This window comes from Mobula hypostoma, chromosome Y (assembly GCF_963921235.1).
Source record: "Mobula hypostoma chromosome Y, sMobHyp1.1, whole genome shotgun sequence".
NCBI lineage: Eukaryota > Metazoa > Chordata > Chondrichthyes > Myliobatiformes > Myliobatidae > Mobula > Mobula hypostoma.
In genome coordinates this window covers 2,836,657-2,860,879 of record NC_086130.1, presented here as the reverse complement: position 1 = coordinate 2,860,879, position 24,223 = coordinate 2,836,657, and the positions used below count along the sequence as shown (strand labels likewise).

The window sequence follows — 24,223 nt, the reverse complement described above, 5'->3', positions numbered from 1 at the left end:
AGTCCACATCCCTACAGCTGTTCGGAGGCCTATAAATAACTGCCATCAGGGTCCTTTTACCCCTGTTATTTCTTAGCTCAACCCATAAAGATTCTGCACCTTCCAATCCTACATCACCTCTTTCTAATGATTTAATATCATTTCTTACCAATACAGCCATGCCTTCCCCTCTGCCTACCTTCCTATACACCGTGTATCCTTGAACGTTCAGCTCCCAGAGACATGCATCCTTTAGCCACGTCTCAGTGATGGCCACAATATCATACCTGCCAATCTATAGCTGTACGACAAGATCATCCATTTAATTCCTCATGCTGCGTGCATTTAAGTATAGCACCTTAAGATCAGTATTTGGTAATTTTCGCTTTGATTTCACTGCAACTTTATTGCACTGCAACTGATCCCAATGGCTACAAATTTGCCCCATTACCTACTGTCTTTCCTGACATCTTTACTGCTCACTATCTTAGATTTATTTCTGTTTTCCCCTTCCTCCGCTCTATCATTCCGGTTCCCATACCCCTGCCAAATTAGTTTTACCCTCCCTAACAGCTCTATTAAACTTTCCCGCCAGGATATTGGTCCCCTTCGGGTTCAGGTGTAAACTGTCCTTTTTGTACAGGTCATACTTCCCCCAGAAGAGATCCCAATTATCCAAGAATCTGAAGCCCTGCCCCCTACACCAGTCTCTCAGCCACGCATTCATCTGCCTGATCCTACTATTCTTGCCCTCGCTAGCACGTGGCACAGGTAGCAATCCCGAGATTACTACCCTGGAGGTCCTGCTTCTCAGCTTCCTTCCTAACTCCTGGAAATCTCTCTTCAGGACCTCCTCCCTTTGTCCTATTTATGTCAATGGTACCAACATGTACCAAGACAACTGGCTGCTCACCCTCTCCCTTCAGAATATTCTGGACCCGATCCGAGACATCCCGTACCCTGGCACCTGGGAGGCAACACACCATGCAGGTATCTCTATCCGGCTCGGAGAATCTCCTGTCCATTCCCCGAACTATGGAATCCCCTACGACTACCGCATTTCTCTTCTCCCTCCTTCTCTCCTGCACAACAGCGCCAGACTCAGTGCCAGAGACCTGGTCTCTGTGGGCATCCCCTGTCAGGTCATCCCCCTCAACAGCATCCAGAACATGATATTTGTTGCTGAGGGGGACAGCCACAGGTGTGCTTTCCACTATCCGGGCATTTCCCTTCCCTCTCGACAGTGACCCAGTTTTCTGACCCCTGTAGCCTAGGGATGACTACCTCCCTGTTGCTCCCCTCTATCACCTCTTCACTTTCCCTGATAAGTAGTAGGTCATCAAGCTGCAGCTCCAGATCCCTAACACGGTCTCTGAGTAGCTGCATTTCGATGCACCTGGCGCAGATGTGGCCATCAGGGAGGCTGGAGATCTCCCAGGATTCCCACATCTGTCACCCTGAACGAAGCACTAACCCTGCAGGCATGCTATCTAATTCTACAGGAATGAAACAGAAAAAATAAGTCTACTCACTCACTTACCTCACCAAACAAACAAACTTTTTAAACTGTTAGCTCATACCATTAGCTGTGTGAGACCTGCTGTTCCTGTCTGTCTGGGCCGATTAGCGAAGGGGGGGTGGGAGGAGAAAAAAAAGAGTTGGTGCTTCGCTCTCGACTCTTCCCGTTTAAGCCAAAGCCCTACACTCTGCTCCTACTCACTCCGCTGCCCGCTCCGACAGCTGCCCGCTGTATTGGGTGGTCTCCTTTTTAAACTTTCCGCGCTGTCCTGTTGACATCACACGCCTGCGCAGTCTTGTCCTTCTTGCACTCGAAGAAGTTTTTTAAAAAACTGCTTTCCTTCAGAATTCAGCTCCCACAACGCTCTGTAGTCCCAATCCAAAAGCGAGCCATTGGCAGCAACCTGTCTTTTTAATACTGTTTGTGATCCATTAACTCCAAGGGCTGAGCATCACCGAGGCCAGGCAAGGAGAGCAAATATTTGTCATGCTCAGTCTCCAATAGTTTGGAAGACTGTAAAAGGCCAGTTTCCAACAATTGGTATTTATCATGTTCAGGCAGATGTTCCAGTAGACTTACTACTGTCACAACCATGGCATTTCCAAGTTAGGCTACTACATAAAAATATTTGGTGGTGTTGATGGTAATTTCTCATAGTGCAAACTGACCCTCAGTTTGTACAAACCAAGTGATAGTATTTTGTTCCCAAGACTCTGAAAGTTACAAAATGACAGCACTGACCAATACATTCAATAACTCCGGAATCATCCTAGAGCTTCAAGGTCACCAATGTAGATTTACACAAATAATACGAAGTGAAACTTTTTAGGTTTAATGAAACCAATGACACTTTTATTGAACTCCAATAGCATACTCAAAATTGTTACACAGACATGTCATCATGATGTCAGACCAGCCCCTTAAAGTGAAACCCCAACTCACTATCGGTGGTTGTGAATTATGTGCATTTCCACCAATTACGTTATTCTATAGTGTCACTGTACTTGTTAAATTTCAAAAATGCAAAGACTTATCCACAATAATAAATTTTATGATGTTAGCACAGGGAATGATAGAAGACTTTCTCTAAAATAAAATGCAAATGTACAAAGTCTTCTAAGGAAACATCTGGAAATGTTACTACAGGCTTCCCCCGCCATCCGAAGGTACAGCGCTCCTATTAAACGGTTCGTAAGCTGGAATGTCGTAAAGCGAAGAAGCAATTACCATTAAATTATATGGGAAAAATTGGTGAGCGTTCGCAGACCCAAAAATAACCTACCAAATCATGCCAAATAACACATAAAACCTAAAATAACAGTAAAATATAGTAAAAGCAGGAATGATATGATAAATACACGGCCTATATAAAGTAGAAATACTTCTCTACAATCATTGCCGCACTATTCTCCGTAGCGAAAATTTCACGCAAGCGCCATCAGCAAAAACACGGCACAAACGCTCTCCAGTAACCTTTAAGCTATGAAGCTGCCAAATCATACCAAATAACACGTAAAAATACATAGCCTATATAAAGTAGAAATAATGTATATACAGTGTAGTATCACTTACGGGAATCGGGAAGACATCGAGCACACTGATGATGGTGTGTTAGGCTGAGTCGTCACAGGTTGCGATGATGTAGTGGTCCCCACGCTCCAGGCAGTGACCCGATACCGATCTGCGAAGCATGCAGCGGTACAGCGGTGGCTGGGACCCACTCAGCACATCTTTAAGAAAAAAGCCGAAATAAACAAGCTAATTAATTAGGTGCCGCCCACGTAAATGTCCGTCCAGATCAGAGGCGACACAATTGGCAATCGCCTCTGATCTGGGCCGACATTTACGTGCCAGGTGGCACCTAATTAATTAGCTTGTTTATTTCGGCTTTTTTTCTTAAAGATGCGCTGGTGCCTCCTGGCTACTGCTGCATTCTCCACGAATCGATATCTGTCCGTGGCCCGGAGATTCGGGTGGTGGGACACTGGGATGTCGTCTGTTTCCATCAGGGCAGGCAGGTCATCTTCTTCTATCTCTACTAGCCTCAATGTCTAAGGTCGAGGTTTGTCGTCTGCTGTGGCTGATGCGGAAGGCTTGCTTGACTGCTTAGCCTCACGCATTTTTAAATCATACAGTTCTTTGTAAGCATTCAAACCATCCTGCAAATATACCCTAAACCGACGTACCCTTTCAAAATTAAAGTTGTACTTTATCATTGCAGCAAAAATCTCACGCAATTGCTTCAGGTTCAGTTCCTGGACGACTTCACTTTTGGTCCATTCGCTACTGCATTGAGTTTCGATTGTTATCCTTTTCTCTTCCAACTGCAAAAGCTCTTCATCAACTTCCACAAGCCAAACTCACTTTACTCACCATGATCGAAACGCTTAATTATGTCTAGTTTTACGCTAATTGTAACACCCTTACGAGCTCTTTCAGGCTTTTCCGATACCTTAGAACTCATTTTGCAAACGGATGCTCACAGACACGTGTTTAAGCAATGCTGGCAAGAATGCTGTTCCGAATCCGGGGGAGAGTGGCTGCTTGGGGCGGGCGCTGATTTTTATTCATGCTGTCCTTTTTTCGTAACAGTGAAAACACCTTCTTTTAGCGAAAACAGGTAACTAATGTAGGTCTTTCGTAACAGTGAGGTTTCGTAAAGCGAACGTTCGAAAAGCGGGGGACAACTGTATTATGAATTAATAACATAATACTTAACTTTCGTCAATTATCAGACTTGAAATTTCAAGTAAACCTTAAAGGACAAGATTAAAAACGCACTGCGTTGTAGTTAAAGGTTCCAACGTAGTTCACAGTAAAAATCTTTCATTCAGATTCATTTGATGATTTATTTATAATGCACAAAACTCAAAAATCCAAGCATAATAATATGGACAAATAACAGGAAACTAACAAATGAAAATCACAGCCGAAATTATTTAATATATTTTACTAACAGTTTGTTTAAAACTATTTTGAATGAGCAACTCAGACCTACCTGCCTGTATCGTAACAAGTGACAGGTTGTTCTAGAGTTTAGCAATGCGGTCAAGACGTGCTTTAAAGAGATCTGCAGTTCCTTGCCTAGTGCTTGACGCCATTCTGCAGGATGTTGCTCTGTGCAATTTATGCATGTGTATGCCACATTTTCTGGAAGATTTGACAAGATTTCATACATCTCATCTGGATGAAGATAAAATCAATGGAAAAAAATGATCATCCATAGTAAGGCAAAATCTGAATGGAACAGAAGGTTCTGTAAACTGTTCAAATCAACATATGGGGGATATATACAAATAAAGAAAACAGTGCAAGCAAAACATGGCAACTGGATTGAGCAGATTCTAGCAAATCAGTCTATTGCCCAACATACGCGTCAAAATTACACGAGAATGTAGTTCTAAACAGGTTATTTCACAAGGCATGGCTAATAAAATGGAAATGGTGGGCAGGAGAGAAAATTCGAATGGAAAATGTAGAAACCTCCTGCAGAAAATGAACATTCAATATGAAAGTAACATCCACTCTCTAACTAAAGTAACATACAGTATAAAAACAACATCCACTCTAGATTAAAAATAAATGTGGTGAATAGGCCACATTTGACACATTCAAAGCAGAACCTATATGTACTTAAATCTGATTACTATAGACTCCTGAATTTTTGCCTCAACATGGTGTCATCTATCAATTATACAGTATTCATCTTGGAACTTGTGAAATGAGTAGTCAGTGACTCAGGGATACACTATTCTCCCTGCAACTATATGAGCTTCTGATGATTTTATCACTCTACACATCATTGGGCAAGTAGACCTGTTTTATTATAAATGAAAACTAGAGAATAGTAGTTGGGAGTGGGGGAGGGGGAAAGATAAGTGAGCACAATGAACAAAAAGCAAACAAGTATTTGCTGCATTAATTCATTGTAAAGACAGAGGCTATTCACATATTCATATTTAACCCTCTCTATCCATCCTGACACCAAAATCAAGAAAAACAGTCGATTAACCTTAACCATATAACCATATAACAATTACAGCACTGAAACAGGCCATCTCGGCCCTTCTAGTCCATGCCGAACTCTTACTCTCACCAGGTCTCAGCCCATAACCCTCCATTCCTCTCCTGATCATATAGCTATCTAATTTAACTTTAAATGACAACATCGAACCTGCCTCAAACACTTCTGCTGGAAGCTCGTTCCACACAGCTACCACTCTCTGAATAAAGAAGTTCCCCCTCATATTACCCCTAAACTTTTGCCCTTTAACTCTCAACTCATATCCTCTTGTTTGAATCTCCCCCACTCTCAATGGAAAAAGCCTATCCACATCAACTCTATCAGTACCCCTCATAATTTTAAATACCTCTATCAAGTCCCCCCTCAACCTTCTACACTCCAAAGAATAAAGACCTAACTTGTTCAACCTTTCTCTGTGACTTAGGAGATGAAACCCAGGCAACATTTTAGTAAATCTCCTCTGTACTCTCTCAATTTTATTGACATCTTTCCTATAATTTGGTGACCAGAACTGTACACAATACTCCAAATTTGGCCTTACCAATGCTTCATACAATCTCACCATTACATCCCAACTCCTATACTCAATGCTCTGATTAATAAAGGCCAGCATACCAAAAGCTTTCTTCACCACCCTATCCACATGAGATTCCACCTTCAGGGAACTATGCACCATTATTCCTAGATCCCTCTGTTCTACAGCATTCTTCAATGGCCTACCATTTACCATATATGTCCTATTTTGATTAGTCCCACCAAAAAGTAGCACCTCACATTAATCAGCATTAAACTCCATCTGCCATTTTTCAGCCCACTATTCTAAGTGGTCTAAATCTCTCTGCAAGCTTTGAAAACCTACTTCATTATCCACAACTCCACCTATCTTAGTATCATCTCCATACTTACTAATCCAATTTACAACCCCATCATCCAGATCATTAATATATATGACAAACAACATTGGACCCAGTACAGATCCCTGAGGCACATCATTAGACACGGTCCTCCAATCTGACACACAGTTATTCACCACTACTCTCTTAAAGAAGCAATCAGAAAATAGCAAAGAACACGGGTTCAAAAATCTGTTAGAAAATGTCAAATGTCACAAATGAGTCTCAACTTTTAAGATTTGCCTTCTTATTTTTAAAACATTAATTAAAGGAATTTTGAGTTGAAATAACAGCATGTTAGATAACTCTCCTTCACACCCAACAAACAGAGTTAGGAAGAATTTATAAATGGCAATTTATAATGTTAGAATTTGAAATTCTTAGCACTATATATGCCAAATAAGGGGTTTGTGGTTAAAAAAGAAATCAAATAGCTAATATTGTAGAATTAAGGTAAATTTAAAAAAATAGGAACTCCAACATCATATGACCAGAAACCTTACAGACTGTGGTCATATAAGAAATGCGTGAAGCCAAGCAGAGCTGCAGAACGGATGCTGTTAATGACAGAGATAACGAGAGACAAGGGACAGCCATTCAAAATGCTAATAAGAAAGAAGAGAGAGATCATGAGAGAGAGACACATAATTCAGTATGTTGGCATCTGCCACAGTCAGTTTGCTCTGAACCTGAACTGTTCATTAACAACCCTGCTGAGATAATAGCAAGTGTTAAGTTTGATGGACAGGTGATACCCCATCAGAGGGAGGATAAAATAGCCGGTTTGCTAAGGCACAGACACACACGCCACGAGACCCTGGAAAGGCATTGTGCCCCACAAGTTGGTGGGAGTTTCCAGGACCGATCCGCGGAAATCGGTCACAGGCTCACAGGGTGTAAAGGTACGATCGGTGGGAACCTGGTGTGTGTCCGCCCTTGCCTGGGTGCCGGGTTCACCACAGAAGAATGATCGCATCCGGAACAGAGGGGTCATAGTCAGTGACCACAACGGGATCAGAAGGCCTCGAAAGGTTTGCCTGAAACCTCAACTGTATCTCTCACTCTCTCTCTCTCCAACGGTACAACAACCGCGATTCCTTCGAACTACACTAGACTGAACTGAACTCTGCTTCACCTTAAGACCGATCATTTTACCCCCGGAACTGAGATAGAGCTTGGTTGATTCCTATTACCCTATTTCTGTATATATGTGTACACTATCATTGCTAACCTGTTACATTTATATCATTATGATTAGAATACTGTATTACTTATTTCTTTAATAAAACTTTATTAGTTTCTAGTAATCACAGACTCCAAAGAGTGTTCCATTTCTGCTGGTTTGACAACCCAGTTATGGGGTACATAACAGAAACTACAAACATTTGTAAATATGAACTCTAGAACTACTGTTAAGAATACATTACACATTTATAAATTGTACTGACAGCTCAAAACAAATGAAATCTAAACCAAACAAAAATACGTAACCAAAAATTGTCTCTTCTTTGTAAGCTTTTATACTGGAAATACAGTTCTAGCTTTAAAATACCTGATAAGCTTTCACACTTTGCATGAACCCAACGCTCACATTTTCCACACTGCATCATTTTGCTCTCATAATCATCATCATCGTAGCACTTATCACAGAGCGGGCAGAAGTTTCCTAAACATACACAGCAAATAAAATTAACTTAGCATGCATCTTTCCAGTATTCTCAATGATCTTCAACAACACGGATGCTTGCTTTCTTCAGTATTTATTGAAATACTGTATTTTATGGGTTGGCTTTCTATTGCAAAACAGTCAGGCTTACACATTACTATAATGGAGACAAAACTGACTAGTTGTTATGTTAATCTGTCAACCAAAGAAGTGAGCAAGGTACAGACACCCTCAAATAATCCAACTAATGAATTTTTAAAAATGAAAGAAGCAGTTAGAGTTAGTTGGACTATCAGTGCCAAAACAACTCAAGTTATTTATGTGGCTTGTGGAACCTTCTCCCAGATCTCATCAGCTGGATCCTTTTGTCTTCTAGACAGAAACTTGAAGGTTGAACCAAAGCAGTTGAGGAGATCTCTAACTATGAATAGCCTCTGAATTCCCATTCAGCTTTCACTGTAACCTCAGAAGTTTTCTTGTTTCTAAGTGGCTTTTAATGAGGTATTTTGTAAAATAACAATCAGGTGCAAGTTTCCGTAACAGACAAAACATGCCTATGGTTCCTGGACTTACAAATCACATTTTTTATACATGTAAGAGAGAATATAATTGTTATGTGACTGAAAGTCACCCAACAATCCTGTATCAGTTGTTGTCTTAAAGAGCCTCATACTCAAGAAGAGAATTTTCCATAGCAATATAAATCACTACCCTGATGCACATCAACTAATTTGCTATGAACAAAGCTTTATTAGAATTCATTATTTAACTGCTGAAATGTATGTGCTACCCAAGAATGGTAATCTTAATGAACAAAATAATCATGCATGCTTACCTTTATCAAAAAGCTTTGCACATTCATGACATAAAGAAAAATCATGCGACCACTGTGCATCCCAGTCTTTCCCTGGCATTGTAGCTCCACAGCTCTTACATCTTACACATTTGGTGCATATCTACAACAGATTTTTATTGGAAACTATTAAGGTGATGACAAATTAAAGCAGAAAATGATGGAAGCAAAAATAACGTCATCCATCCAAAAAAGCTGGAAATGGACTGAAATATAGTGGCATGTAATGTATAAACAATCTGTTCTGATAAAGAAACTAAACTAAAATCATCAGGTTGATGTATAATTTTGATATTTCCTACATCATTTCAAATTTTTCTACTTTTTTATATATCCTTTTAATAAATCCTGAATACATAAATATCTAGAACTTTAATTCAAAACTAGAAGGAGTGTTAATCTCCCTTCCCTAATTTGAAAAGCAATGCTAGAAATTCCTTCAGAGCTCAGATCTAGCCCTCAAACTTTACTGGCACTTAAAATGAGGCAAAACATGTAATTATTAAATTCTCAACTTAACTGCTGCAACACTAATAAACTAAGTTAGCTTATCCTCCAATCTTTAAATTGCTTCAGTCAAAATCAATGAATGAATCAATCTGCCTACTGAGATATGGTGCAGAATAGGCCCTTTGAGCTGTGCTACCCAGCAACCCCTAATTTAATCCTAGCCTAATCAAAGGGCCAATTTCATCATCATCATTACATGTTATGTTACAAGACACAGGTGATCAGTCTTCCATCGTCTTTAATATAAGTTCCAATAAGCTCTTCAAAACTTTTGCATGCTCATTGCTTCCTGAAACTTATGAATGTGATGCTCTTTCAACTGCGACTTCTTCTTCCATCTATTTTCCCCATCACTGCAAGTTGTTTAAGTTTCTCTTTGCTCAGTACACCCCCCAGAAATTCCAGCTGCCATTTTCTGATTGATGATATGGGCTCTCTGTTTATTTGGGCATTTTGCAACATTTGTTACTCTGTCCTTCAACAATATTTTCACGATGCTTCTCAAAAACCACATTTCTGCAGCTCTGAGTATTCCCCCATTTTGTTTTGATATCATCCAAAATTCACTTCCTTATGTTAGGGTGGATAAAACATAGTTTTATATCCATAGAGATTATGTTATTCTTTACTATCTTGTTCAAACACTCGAACGTGCACTTAGCAATCCCAATCCTCCTCCTCTTTTCAACATCAACCATATGGTCAGATGTTATCATGTTCCCCAAGTAATTGAACTTCCCTGTTTAATTGTTTCATTGCCTACTTCCAGTTCACATTTCTGTATTTCCGTCTTCTTTGTGACAACTATACATTCAGTCTTCTTACAGTTGATGGTCAATCCTCCCTTTGCATTTTCTTTGATGAATTTATCTAGTTTCTTGGAACTTCTCCTTAGAAACAGCTATCAGCATTGTGTTGTCTGTGTATCATAGGTTGTTCAAACTGTATCTACCTATGATCATGCCCGGAATACTACTAATTTCACTTGGAATTTTCTCACTATAAAGATTGAATGGGTCAGGTAAGAGGTCAAAATTTACCATGACATATTAAGAAGGGACAATTTACTATGACCAATTAACCTACCAACCAGTACATCTATACACTTCGAGAGGAAGCACCTGAAGGAATCCCACACGGTCACAGGGAGAATGTACAAACTCCTCACAGGCAGCGAAAGTAAATGAACCTAGGCTACCGATACTACAAACTGTTTGTGCTAACCATTACTCTACTACACCACCCAAAACTTCCACTGGCTGGCTTGGTAGCCCGCCTTACGGAACTCTACAGAAGCAGTTATTCAGATGCATATTAATGTGCTTCTTCACCATGTCCTTGGTAATTCGGTTTTATCCTATGTAAGTAACAGAATCTTACTAGCATTTGCAAAAAGAAACATAGCCTCAACTTGAAAAAGAAAGTAACAAGCACAACAATAAATCTGGTGTCAATGAAAAAATAAGTATAGGATATATACAAGTCCAGACAGAATATTCTCCACTATCTTGAGGGAAGTTAGTGTGGAAATAGCAGGGGCACTGACAGAAATATTTCAAATGTCATTAGAAATGGGGATGGTGCCGGAGGATTGGCATATTGCTCATGTTGTTCCATTGTTTAAAAAAGGTTCTAAGAGTAAACCTAGCAACTATCGGCCTCTGAGTTTGACATCAGTGGTGGGTAAAGATGGAAAGTATTCTTAGAGATGGTATATATAATTATCTGGATAGACAGGGTCTGATTAGGAACAGTCAACGTGGACTTGTGCGTGAAACATCATGTTTGACAAATCTTATTGAATTTTTTGATGAGGTTACTAGGAATGTTGATGAGGGTAAAGTGGTGGATATTGTCTATATGCACTTTAGTAAGGCCTTTGACAAGGTTCCACACGGAAGGTTGGTTAGGAAGGTTCAATCGTTAGGCATTAATATCGAAGTAGTAAAATGGATTCAGCAGTGGCTGGATTGGAGATGCCAGAGAGTAGTGGTGGATAACTGTGTGTCAGATTGGAGGAGGGTGCGCAGCGGTGTGCCTCAGGGATCTGTACTGGGTCCAATGTTGTTTGTCATATATATTAATGATCTGGATAATGGGGTGGTAAATTGGATTAGTAAGTATGCAGTTGATACTAAGATAGGTCGAGCTGTGGATAATGAAGTAGGTTTTCAAAGCTTGCAGAGAGATTTAGACCACTTAGAAGAGTGGGCTGAAAGATGACAGATGCAGTTTTTATGCTGATAAATGTGAGGTGCTACATTTTGGTAGGACTAATCAAAATAGGACATACATGGATGATAGGGCAATGAAGAATGCTGTAGAACAGAGGGATCTAGGAATAATGGTGCATAGTTCCCTGAAAGTGGAATCTCATGTGGATAGGGTGGTGAAGAAAGCTTTTGGTATGCTGACCTTTATACATCACAGCATTGGAATGTAATGTTGAAATTGTACAAGGCATTGGTGAGGCCAAAATTGGAGTATTGTGTACAGTTCTGGTCACCAAAGTATAGGAAAGATGTCAATAACATTGAGAGAGTACAGAGGAGATTTACTAAAATGTTGCCTGGGTTTCATCTCCTAAGTTACAGAGAAAGGTTGAACAAGTTTGCAGTTATTCTTTGGAGCGTAGAAGGTTGAAGGGGGACTTGATAGAGGTGTTTAAAATTATGATGGGGATTGATAGAGTTGACATGGATAGGCTTTTTCCATTGAGAATGGGGGAGATTCAAACAAGAGGCCTTGAGTTGAGAGTTAAAGGGCAGGAGTTTAGAGGTAACATGAGGGAGAACTTCTTTACTCAGAGAGTGGTAGCTGTGTGGAATGAGTTACCAGCAGAAGTGGTTGAGGCAGGTTCGATATTGTCATTTAAAGTTAAATTGGACAGATATATGGACAGGAAAGGAATGGAGGGTTATGAGCTGAGTGCAAGTCGGTGGGACTAGGTGAGAGTAAGAGTTCGGCACAGTCTAGAAGGGCCGAGATGGCCTGTTTCAGTGCTGTAATTGTTATATGGTTATAAGTAGAATCTTTTTGTAGTGGCAACAGAAATAAACACATGGAAAACCAAACCAGAGGGCTTTACATACATATGAAGGAAGATTCAAATCAATACTGTTTGAAGTACTAAACAGATTTCAATGAAATGTTCCTTAACATAAACCTGAGCTGATCCTGCTACATGTATTCAGAATTAACTATGTTGATATATTCAATAATTAGATTTATATGTTTACAGCTTGATTATAGTTCAAATATTCATTTTATCTTATCTATGTATATTCCAGATTAAAACAGAGGCAAGTTACAAGCATGGTAACATTATGGTAGTTACAACTTTGCACAACTTAACAAAACTTACCCAGACCTTCTTTTTCTTAGTTGGTTTTGTTGGGTAGTTTGGTCCAAGACACTCCGGATGATAGCTATTCCGGCATTTGCCGCATTCAAGAAGCTGCTGTGTTAAAATAAATGTTTTTAAAATATACAGTTTCTTTTTCTCCTAATTCAGCACAAGAAACAAATGATTTAAATCTTTTTGGAAATTCCCTATTACTCAGTTCCAAGTGCAATCCACTTCGCCCATCTTTAAAGCCAAAAACTCCTGACTGGAAATGGCTTGGACAAGCACCTGATCTTTTTAGACAATGAACTATGCAATAAAGGAGCACAGAAAATCATATAGAAGTCCACTTAAAATACAAATGTGCTAAATGTTACAGTTGAATCAGGATAAAACTCTTCTCTTTAATCAAACCAGAATACAGGCAGTCCCAAGGTTACGAATGAGTTCGGTTCCTAAGTCTGTTCTAAGTCAGATTTGTAAAGTCAGAACAGGTACAACACAACATAGTGTGTGCATTCATTATTGCAAACAATTGTATTTAACTCGAATTTTCAATATAATAGGCTTTATGGCAGGCTGTTCATAAGTACCAGTTGTTCATAACTTGGACGTTCATAACTTGGGGACTTGATTTACTAATTTCAGCCTGGCCTTATTGGAGAAATCCTGAAGGGAAGCACTTCCCCAGATAGACAAAAAAAAAATTCCCATCTTGTTGCATTTTATGGCAATAGCAGTGACCAAAGACAATAATCCTCCTATATTTTCCAGAGCTAGTATTTACAGCACATATTCAGGTGTAGCTAATTTTCCTGATTCAGCATTGCACCACTGTATTTTACAGATAAAAATCAAGTAACAAGTATTTACCAAAATAAATGACACTGGAAGAAACTGATGTCAGACTCAGGTCTTTCCTGTTGGGAAGAGGAGCTGAAGGGCAATATAAACGGAGGTCATTTAAGACTTTATTATAAGTAAGGCTCCTTTTCATTGACTACAGCTCTGCCTTTAATACCACCGTTCCAAGTAAACTGATTCCTAAGCTCCGGAACCTGGGCCTTAACACTCAGATCTGCAGCTGGATCTTCAACTTCCACATAGACAGGACCCAGGCTGTAAAAATAGGGAACAAGCTCTCCTCTACAATCACTCTGAGCACTGGTGCCCCACAAGGCTGTGTACTCAGCGCCCTGCTGTACTCACTGTACACCCATGATTGTGTAGCCAAGTTTCCATCAAACTCAATATAGAAGTTTGCTGATGACACCACAATTGTAGGCCGTATCTCGGGTAATGATAAGTTTGAGTACAGAGAGGAAATTAAGAACCTGGTGGCATGGTGTAAAGACAATAACCTATCCCTCAACATCAGCAAGACGAAGGAATTGGTTGTTGACTTCAGAAGGAGTAGCGGATCGCACGACCCAATTTACATTAGTGGTGCGCAAGTGGAACAGGTCAAAAGCTTTAAGTTCCTCGGGGTCAATATCACAAATGACCTGACTTGGTCCAACCAAGCAGAGTTCACTGCCAAGAAGGCCCACCAGTGCCTTTATTTCCTGAGAAAACTGAAGAAATTTGGCCTGTCCCCTAAAACCTTCACTAATTTTTATAGATGCACTGTAGAAAGCATTCTTCTAGGGTACATCACAACCTGGTATGGAAGTTGTCCTGTCCAAGACCGGAAGAAGCTACAGAAGATCGTGAACACGGCGCAGCACATCACACAAACCAATCTTCCGTCCGTGGACTCACTTTACAGCGCACGCTGTCGGAGCAGTGCTGCCAGGATAATTAAGGACACGACCCACCCAGCCAACACACTGTTCGTCCCTCTTCCCTCCGGGAGAAGGCTCAGGAGATTGAAGACTCGTACGGCCAGATTTGGAAACAGCATCTTTCCAACTGTGATATGACTGCTGAACGGATCCTGACCCGGATCTGGGCTGTACCCTCCAAATATCCGGACCTGCCTCTCGGTTTTTTTTGCACTACCTTACTTTGCATTTTACTATTTTCTATTTATGATTTATAATTTAAATTTTTAATATTTACTATCGATTTGTAATGCAGGAAGCGCAGAATCAAGTATCGCTGTGATGATTGTACATTCTAGTATCAATGGTTTGGTGACAATAAAGTATAACATATTTCTGATTAATATGTTGAATTTTAAAAATGTTAAATGTCTTCTTTGCTACACATTTAATAAACATGAAAGAGGGAAAGAATTAAGTATCTGAATTCATACCAGTATAAATACAACAGAGAATGATTACCTTTTTTTAAACGCAAACAACAGGAATTCTGCAGATGCTGGAAATTCAAGCAACGTACGTCAAAGTTGCTGGTGAACGCAGCAGGCCAGGCAGCATCTGTAGGAAGAGGTGCAGTCGACGTTTCAGGCCGAGACCCTTCGTCAGGACTAACTTCTCCTATCATTTTGCATCTCCCCCTCCCCCTCCAGCTTTCAAATCCCTTACTCACTCTTCCTTCAGTTAGTCCTGACAAAGGGTCTCGGCCTGAAACGTCGACTGCACCTCTTCCTATAGATGCTGCCTGGCCTGCTGCGTTCACCAGCAACTTTGATGTATGTTGATTACCTTTTTAGGAGTTTACTTCGTTTATTTTTATTTAAAAAAAAATTCCAAATTGATGAATTCAAAATGATGAATTAAACCCAGATATAAATTTAGTATTGCTCTAAACATTACCTTTGAGAATTTATTTTGTCGGCAACAAACATGGCAGAACTTGCAGCGCTGGCAGCACCAGTTCTCCCACTGTTCCTCCAGGGGGCGCTCATTCTCCTCCAGGCAGAAAAGGTGAAAGGGTTCACAGCACACCTGACAGTAAATAAACTGCAAAGGGATTGAAATGGAGAATAAATCACCAAATAGTACAACCGAAACAAAACATAACTGCATCGATACAACCTCCTTTACAATGTCTAAAGCATATCATTATTTATAATAGAACTGTTGTTGGATCACCGTAAAAATAAAGTTATCAATTCATACAGAGCAAGTTCTCTCAAACAATAATGAGATTATCAACATACAATCCGATGTATTGATAGTAACTAAGAGATAAATGATCACTGGAGGATTAAAACAGATCTTTTCTTAAAATACTCCTCTCGTATTCTTACAGTCACTTTAAGTACTTCACCCACTTACTCTGCAGATTTTAGACTCTTTAAGTGGACTTCTTGTACTTGCTTTTTAATGGAGAATTTATTTTTTCATGGAGTCCTACATGTTTCAAACTGGTTAGCCTAATAAAAGGGCATAATAGTTACTGCCTACCATCTAAGATATTTATAGGGAACACACACTCTGCATATATAACAGGATATTATTTTATCTTTAACATCTTTACTATATGGAACTCCCTGAACCACTTACTATATTGATATGCATGCTAAGGTCCTGAACTGAAATCCATATAGAATGCATGACACACTGTGACTCAAAACTGAACATATAATAACTGTGCAATAACTTGAATTAAGATGTCTTATTCAATATTACTGGAGGTTCCATAGCGTAAATACACATTCTGGTGGGAAAACTATTATAAAGCACACTGTGAAATTTACAGTTGATGATTTTATTGATTCTCCCATGTGACTAAAAGGTCGATGTCATGCAGCATTAAACAGAATCAAATGAGTACATATCAGGTTAAGAAAATCAGCAATTTTGGCGTCTTGGTAAGACTTTTTTAAAGTTCCGATAAGTTTAAACATTATTTTCATAAACATTGTATCCCAATTTAATAGGCTGCAGTGAGATTCCTCTAAAGCTCAATTCTGAGGTACACCACCTCAAGCAATCTTAATTCTCTCAATGCTAAGTAATATCTCATATGAAATCTGAAATGACCTACAATTATACACAGGGGCAGGAAACCATACCTCAACATGTCCACTGCTAGCACAAAGGAAGCACACCACCCTGGGAGTGATGGGTACAGAAGTCAGGATGCTAAGTCCACCCATTTCCCACACATTTTCCAAATCACAGTCTTCCTACAAAGAGTCAGTAGATTTACATCAGAAAATATGCAGCAAAATTCACTTATTCTCTATTGATCAGAATCAATTAAAACTTTATATCGCCTCAAGTACTGGAGGATTAAGTGTGTTGCTTGAATTTCCAGCATCTGCAGACTTCCTCGTGTCAGACGATTAGACTTCAGGGTTACTAGTGGCTTGATAGTAGGAAGCTAGAGAGTAATGATCAAAAGCTGTTCCTCAGATTGTCTGTCACAGATATTGCTATTGAGACATTTGTTATTCTTTATTTATACCAAATATTGAGATATATATGCACAAAAAATTCCTAACGCATAAGTGAATGACTGAGGTGGGTACAACAACGTTCAAAACAACACACACAAAATACTGGAGGAACTCAGCAGGCCAGGCAGCATCAATGGAAAAGACTAAGCAGACAACATTTTGGTACAAGACCCTTTATCAGGACTAGAGAAAAAGATGAAATGTCAGAGCAAAAAGGTGGGAGAAAGGAAGGAAGAAGTACAGTGTGATAGGAGAAATTGGGATGAAGGGATCGGCCTGAAATATCCACTGTTTACTCTTTTCTATTGCCTGGCTGCTGAGGTACTTCACTTTACATCCTCCCTGTAGAATGCATGGGGTTACTTCACGTGCTCCAGTTTCCTCCCAAAATGCAAGAAATACTGCTTTAGAGTAAATTGCCCCATTATTGTGCTAGGATTAATCGTGTGTATCAGGGGATTGCTGGGGGGCATGGGTCAAATGGCTTGAAGGGTCTATGCTGCACTTTATTGCATCTAAGTAGATAGATAGATAGGTAGATAAATAATAGATAGAATCAAGAGATAAATACATACACAGATGAACAAATAAATAGAAAAATTAAATACCCAATAGGTAAATACAAACATAAGTGAGCCGAACTGACAAATAAACAAACACATAGAAAGAGTAATTTAAAGTAATTTAGAGTAAGTACATTAAAATTATAAATAAATACAACATTCTGATTCTGTTACTCCATAGATAAATAAATAAATGTAATGAAATGAAGGACAGATATTTCAATAGATAGCTAGATAGATAGTAAACTAAATAGAGAGATAGATAGAAACAGATAGATATAGACAGACAGATTCGATAGATAAGAAGATAGATAGATAGTTAGGTAGATAGATACTTTATACTTTATTGTCGCCAAACAATTGATACTAGAACGTACAATCATCACAGCGATATTTGATTCTGCGCTTCACACTCCCTGGATTGCAAATACTAAAAATAGTAAAAATTAGTAAATATTAAAAATTTAAATTATAAATCATAAGTAGAAAATAGAAAAATGGAAAGTAAGGTAGTGCAAAAAAAAACCGAGAGGCAGGTCCGGATATTTGGAGGGTGCGGCCCAGATCCGGGTCAGGATCCGTTCAGCAGTCTTATCACAGTTGGAAAGAAGCTGTTCCCAAATCTGGCCGTATAAGTCTTCAAGCTCCTGAGCCTTCTCCCGGAGGGAAGAGGGACGAAAAGTGTGTTGGCTGAATAAATAAATATATAAATATAAATATTTCGTCCACCTAACTACGAATGTATCAATCTATCCATCCATCTAATTATATATTTATCTCTCTCTCTCTATATATATATAATATGCGAGAGAGAGAGAGATAAATAGATGGATGGATAGATAGATACATACACAGTTAGGTGGACAACTCACTGGATGGATGAATAGCTATGTAGATAGAGATATTAGTAAGGCGAATAGATTTCTGGATTCATAGATACATAAATGGGTACACAGATTGATACATAGATAGGTAGATAGGTTGACAGAGATAGAGTGATAGCAATTGAAAGACAGATGGATAGATTGATAGAAAGATGGATAGATAAATATAGAGAGATATACAGATAGATTGACAGAAAGATAAATAAATAGGTATACAGATAGTTAGATATACAGATATAGATAGATCGATAAATATAGATATGTAAGTAGATAGATGGATAGATAGGTAGATAGACAGATAGATAGGTAGATAGATAGATAAACAGAGAGATAGACAGACTCTGATAGATAGACAGATGGATATAGACAGATAAATGAATAGAGAGACAGATAGATGGACAGACAAATAGCATGATAAATATGTATATAGTTGTATGGATGGATGAATAGCTACGTAGAAAGAGAGATATTAGTAAGGTGACAGATTGCTGGATTGATAAATACATAGATGGATAGGTAAGTAGGTGGATAGATAGGTTCATAAGAGACTGATAGATAGAGAAACAAATAAATAGCTAGATAGATAGGTAGATAGAGAAATGTTTAGATAAATATAAAGACAGCTAGGTAGATGGACAAATAGGTAGATTTACAAACAGATAAATCAGATAAAAGGAAGATAATATGCACAGATAGATTTTTAGATAGACAGACAGATAGGTAGACACTTAAATAGATATAATGAGAGGTAGATAGATAAGCTCCATCCCTCTGCACGAACTGTCATAGAGACAGATAGATCGGTAGATAGGTAAATCGTTTGGTAGAGAGACTGACAGATAGATAAGCAGACAACAGACAGATAAATAAATAAGATACAGATAGGCAAAAAGATAGAGGTAGGTAGATAGATAAATAGATATGTAGATAGGTGGATAGATAGATAGAGATAGATAAAATAGATAGGTAGATTTATAGATAGATGGTAGAGACAGATAGATAGAGAGCAACGTAGGTAGATAGATTGATCAATAGTTGGATGCGTGAACGGATGGATGGATGACTAGCTATTTACAGACAAAAATATTACATAGATAGGTGAGTAGCTTGCTGGATAGACAAACAGATGGATAGGTAGATAGGTAGATTGATAAATAGATAGACTGATTGATTAATAGATAGATACATATGTACGGGCTTCTCCGTAATGTTAACTTCCAAGGCTAAAGTAATAGCTACTCTGTAATGTTAGCTGCTGAGTTAATGGTTTCTCTGTAGCTAAAATATTTGGGTTATGACTACAGATAACGGGACTTTGGAATTCAGTGACTATCCATCTGTGGAAATGTTATTCTTTCTTGTGTGTCTGGAGGCTGCTGGTTTCGTGGGCTTTGGCCAGAAGGCGTGAGGGGAATGAAGAGAGGAGAGGCGACTTGAGAGTCGAAGGGTTGCCCGACTGGGTGGACTCCAGGTGGGAGTCCGGGGGCGGCGACTCTCAAAGGAGATTGAATGGTGGAAAGAAAATCCTGCTGAGTGAGCTCCGATCATCTGTGCACAGACTGTTCAATAAAATTGGCGCCTTTTTCTTTTATATTTTGTTTCCCTACTAACCACATAGTCAAAGTAAGAGTTACAAATCTTAATCGTTTAACCGCATATTGTGTACTGATTTGAAACGGGACACATCGCGCTGCATCCACCCAAACGAGAGTTATTAAGTTTGGCCAGGCAGGGGGGTTCTCACCCTCTAGATTAAGCTGCTAGGCAAAGCGAGTGTTACATATAGATACAGTTGAAGGACATTTAATGCTAGAAAACATTTCTTGTCTTAGGTCAGTTAGGATCACTACTTTATTTTAAAAATGTGATATGTCAGAATAATAGTAGAAAGAATGATTTATTTCAGCTTTTATTTCTTTCATCACTTTCCCAGTGAGTCAGAAGTTTACATACACTTTGTTAGTATTTGGTAACATTTAAATTGTTAGCATTTAGCATTTGGTGGCATTTAAAAATACCTTTAAATTGTTTAACTTGTTTTGGGTTAGCCTTCCACAAGCTTCTCACAGTAAGTCGCTGGGATTTTGTTCCATTCCTCCAGACAGAACTGGTGTAACTGAGTCAGGTTTGTAGGCCTCCTTGCTCACACACACTTTTTCAGTTACCCAAAACATGTGACCCAAGTTAAAACAATTTAAAGGCAATGCTACCAAATACTAACAAAGTGTATGTAAACTTCCGACCCACTGGGAAAGTGATGAAAGAAATAAAAGCTGAAACAAATCATCCTCTCTACTATTATTCTGACATTTCACATTCTTAAAATAGTGATCCTAACTGACCTAAGACAGGGAATGTTTTCTGTCAAATGTTAAATGTCAAGAATTGTGAAAAACTGAGTTTAAATGTATTTGGCTAAGGTGTATGTAATCTTCTGACTTCAACTGTAGATGGTAAGTAAGTAGGTAGATAAGATATATCGATGGGTGTTTGAATGGACGAATAATTTAGATAGAAATATTAGATAGATAGGTTGGTAGAGTGTTTGATCAATAGATACATAGATAGACAGAGAGATAGGTAGGTAGATAGATGGATGGATGGCTAGATAGATACGTAGGTAGATAAGACAGATCGACAGATAGATAGATTACTTGACTGATAGATATATAAATAGGTAGTTAGAGAGATAATTAGATATTAGATATAGATAGGTAGATAGACAGATATAGAAAGAGTAGACAGAGATAGAAAGATAGATGGATAGATATGCAGGTAGGTAGATGGTTTAGAGATAGATAGATAATCAGACAGATAGAGAAGATAGATAGATAGAACAGTAAGATAGATAAGATAGAATGAAAATCGTAAATAAATAAAGCCACGATGATAGAATGAAAATCGTAAATAAATAAAGCCACGATGTAAAAAAATCTATATAGTGGAAAAAAAGGAATAGGGCAACAACTATTTCCCAGAATATTCAAGTCAACCTTCACTAATCCGACTACCCGTAATCTGGTTCCTCCGATAATCCGGCACTGACTATGCTTAATGTGATCCTTCTGTAATTTGGCATTTTCACTAATCCGGCACTCCTCAGGTCCCAGTGGTGCTGGATTAGTGAAGGTCGACCTGTATTTCATGTGAAGGGGCATCTTCACTTATGAACTAAAGTCTAGCACAAACTGGAGATTTAATACCAGAGTTTTGTTTAGAATTCAGTGGTGCCCTTATGAATCTGCAAAACATTAACATATTCATCATAGTAATGTAAGAATTAGAGACTTATTTTTCACTAATGCACATCCATTCTAAGCGAGAAAATATTCAATGTAGATCAAAATACTGTTCTCGAGCTTATAGGGAAGGAGATAGGAAGAGAACAAATTTAAGTTTCCTACTCCATCAATTCTATAAGTTACCTAAGCCACATACTACAAAAAGGTAAATCTGGTGGCCTGGTGAGAGAATAACAAAATAGAAGTGCCATCATGTAGTGATCACATTTCCTTACATAAACAGAACCTTAACATTCACGTGTCTTCCCTTGTTCAGTAAATTTATTGTTGTTGTGCATTCAAATGTTCAAATAAATATGTTGAAAATCTTGTGAGTGTGCTTTTTTGTAGAGAGGGTATAGAAAATATAAATGACTGTCACGTTAACTTTTTCAGAGCCAATATGGTCAACAGTGCAAATGTGAAGCCTTCGATTTCTTGTTTCTACCTTGAAATCCACTCTTATCCTGTGGACACCATCTGCCACTGGCTTCTGTTTTCCACAGACATTTGTGAACGTGGTGAGCAAATTCAGAGTACTGGGTTCAAACTTAGTGACAGGAATGGCATTGTCCTAAAAATTAGAAGAATGAAATTAACGAGGAAGTTCTATGTTATGCCTTAATCTGTTTCTAATTATAAAAACAGTGCTTCTCTAAGAACACTACTTCAAAACATTTCTGAATGAAACCTTTATTCAGGGTCAACACTTTAAAATCATATAATCTCTATGCAAATAAATTCTGTACAATAATGTCATTTAAATACAGTTTATTTCAACTCTCTTCCCCAACAAAGTAACTTTTCCTATGGAGATGAGACTATATACAGAGGTTCAGCTGCTTTTCCAGCTCAAGTCAGCTCAATCAGCAGTCATGACTTAGTATTACAAAGTGCAGTTTCATCCAGTGGAGAATTTGTGGTTAGCATTAATATTGAAGGGATTTACTTTTCTAAATGAGCAAAACAAAAAGGGAATATTTAATAGCAAATTATACAGGGTGCAATTGCCATTCTTTTGTTTACAAAACAGCTGGGCTATTTTTGAAACATTTTAAAAGATGCTGCATCAATTTTGTCATGTAGACAACTTAGAGCTGACTGACCTGACAAACTGCTTCAAGAATATATTCCTATATCATTGTAGCCCTCTTTGGTTAGAACAAGATTCTAGAATTTTTTAATATCATGCACTGTTCCTAACTGCTGTGTACCACTGCCATCGTGTTTTGTATTTTATCAACTTAGGTGCTCATCAACTTGAATAAACTCTCCTCAGGCTTTCAACCAGAGGTTCTTATCAATTTTAACCAATGTTTTAATGACAAACTCTACCATCTTCATCATGGATGATACCTGGCCATGTCTAATCCTGTGATATTTATATCCCTGTAGTCCATCCTCCCTGTTTGGTTAATCCTTGTCCAATCAGGTTTCCACTCTCGGACCTTGATTATAATCGAATTCCACTTCATACTTGGAGTGAAAATATCTTTGTTAAAATTCTTTTCCGGGGTTTCAGGATGGCGGCGCAAAGAAAAGTCTGCTTGCTGAGCTCAGCACCGCAACACTGATAATTTCACATATACAGGTCTCCCCAGTTATCCGAAGGTAGAGCATTCCTATGAAACAGTTCGTAAGCCGGAAGGTTTTAAAGTGAATAAGCAATTACCATTTATTAATATGGGAACATTTTTGAGCATTCCCAGACCCAAAAAATAACCTACAAAATCATGCCAAGTAACACATAAAAACTAAAATAACAGTAACATATAGTAAAAGCAGGAATGATATGATAAATATACAGCCTATATAAAGCAGAAATACTTTTCTGCAACACTGTCTAGAGCAGCGAAAATCTCACGGCAGCACTGTCGGCAGAAAGACGGTGCAAGCGCTCTCCGCAGAAATTCTCTCTCCAGTAACCTTTAAGCTATGAAACTGCCAAATCATACAAAATTACATATAAAAATACACAGCCTATATAAAGTAGAAATAATGTATATACAATGTAGTTTCACTTACCGGAATCGGGAAGACTCCAATAAATTGCAGTTTCGTCACAGTTAAACACTTGCTTATATGAATAACCACCTTCTGTAATTATTTTCTTCAGTTCTGCTGGCAACGTTTCAGCAGCTTCAGTATCAGCCGAAGCACTCTCTCCGGTAAACGTTAAACTATGAAACTGCCCTCGCCTCAGAAACCAATCAAACCACCCATGACTACCTTCAAATTCCACTTTCGCAACACTTTCATCACCATCGGCCAGTGCTTTCTGTTTCAGCTTATTAAAAAGACTGACTGATTTCTCCTTAAGTATAAGAAAATATAATGGAACACCACGCTTTGTACACCCATCAATCCACTCAAGCAATAGACTTTCCATTCTA

General features: G+C 38.6%; 1 protein-coding gene across 1 annotated transcript in view; it reads right to left on the bottom strand.

Annotated features, from left to right (window-relative positions):
- LOC134341089 (histone-lysine N-methyltransferase 2A-like) overlaps positions 1–24,223 on the bottom strand; it is a 272,129-nt gene that overhangs the window by 113,248 nt on the left and 134,658 nt on the right. Inside the window, exons 9-15 of the mRNA XM_063038841.1 lie at positions 22,279–22,404; positions 16,716–16,829; positions 15,511–15,657; positions 12,809–12,904; positions 8,917–9,037; positions 7,968–8,081; positions 4,497–4,681 (exon numbers count right to left, since the gene is read on the bottom strand). Of these exons, the coding sequence (XP_062894911.1) occupies positions 4,497–4,681; positions 7,968–8,081; positions 8,917–9,037; positions 12,809–12,904; positions 15,511–15,657; positions 16,716–16,829; positions 22,279–22,404 (903 nt within the window). The remainder of the gene's footprint in view (positions 1–4,496; positions 4,682–7,967; positions 8,082–8,916; positions 9,038–12,808; positions 12,905–15,510; positions 15,658–16,715; positions 16,830–22,278; positions 22,405–24,223) is intronic.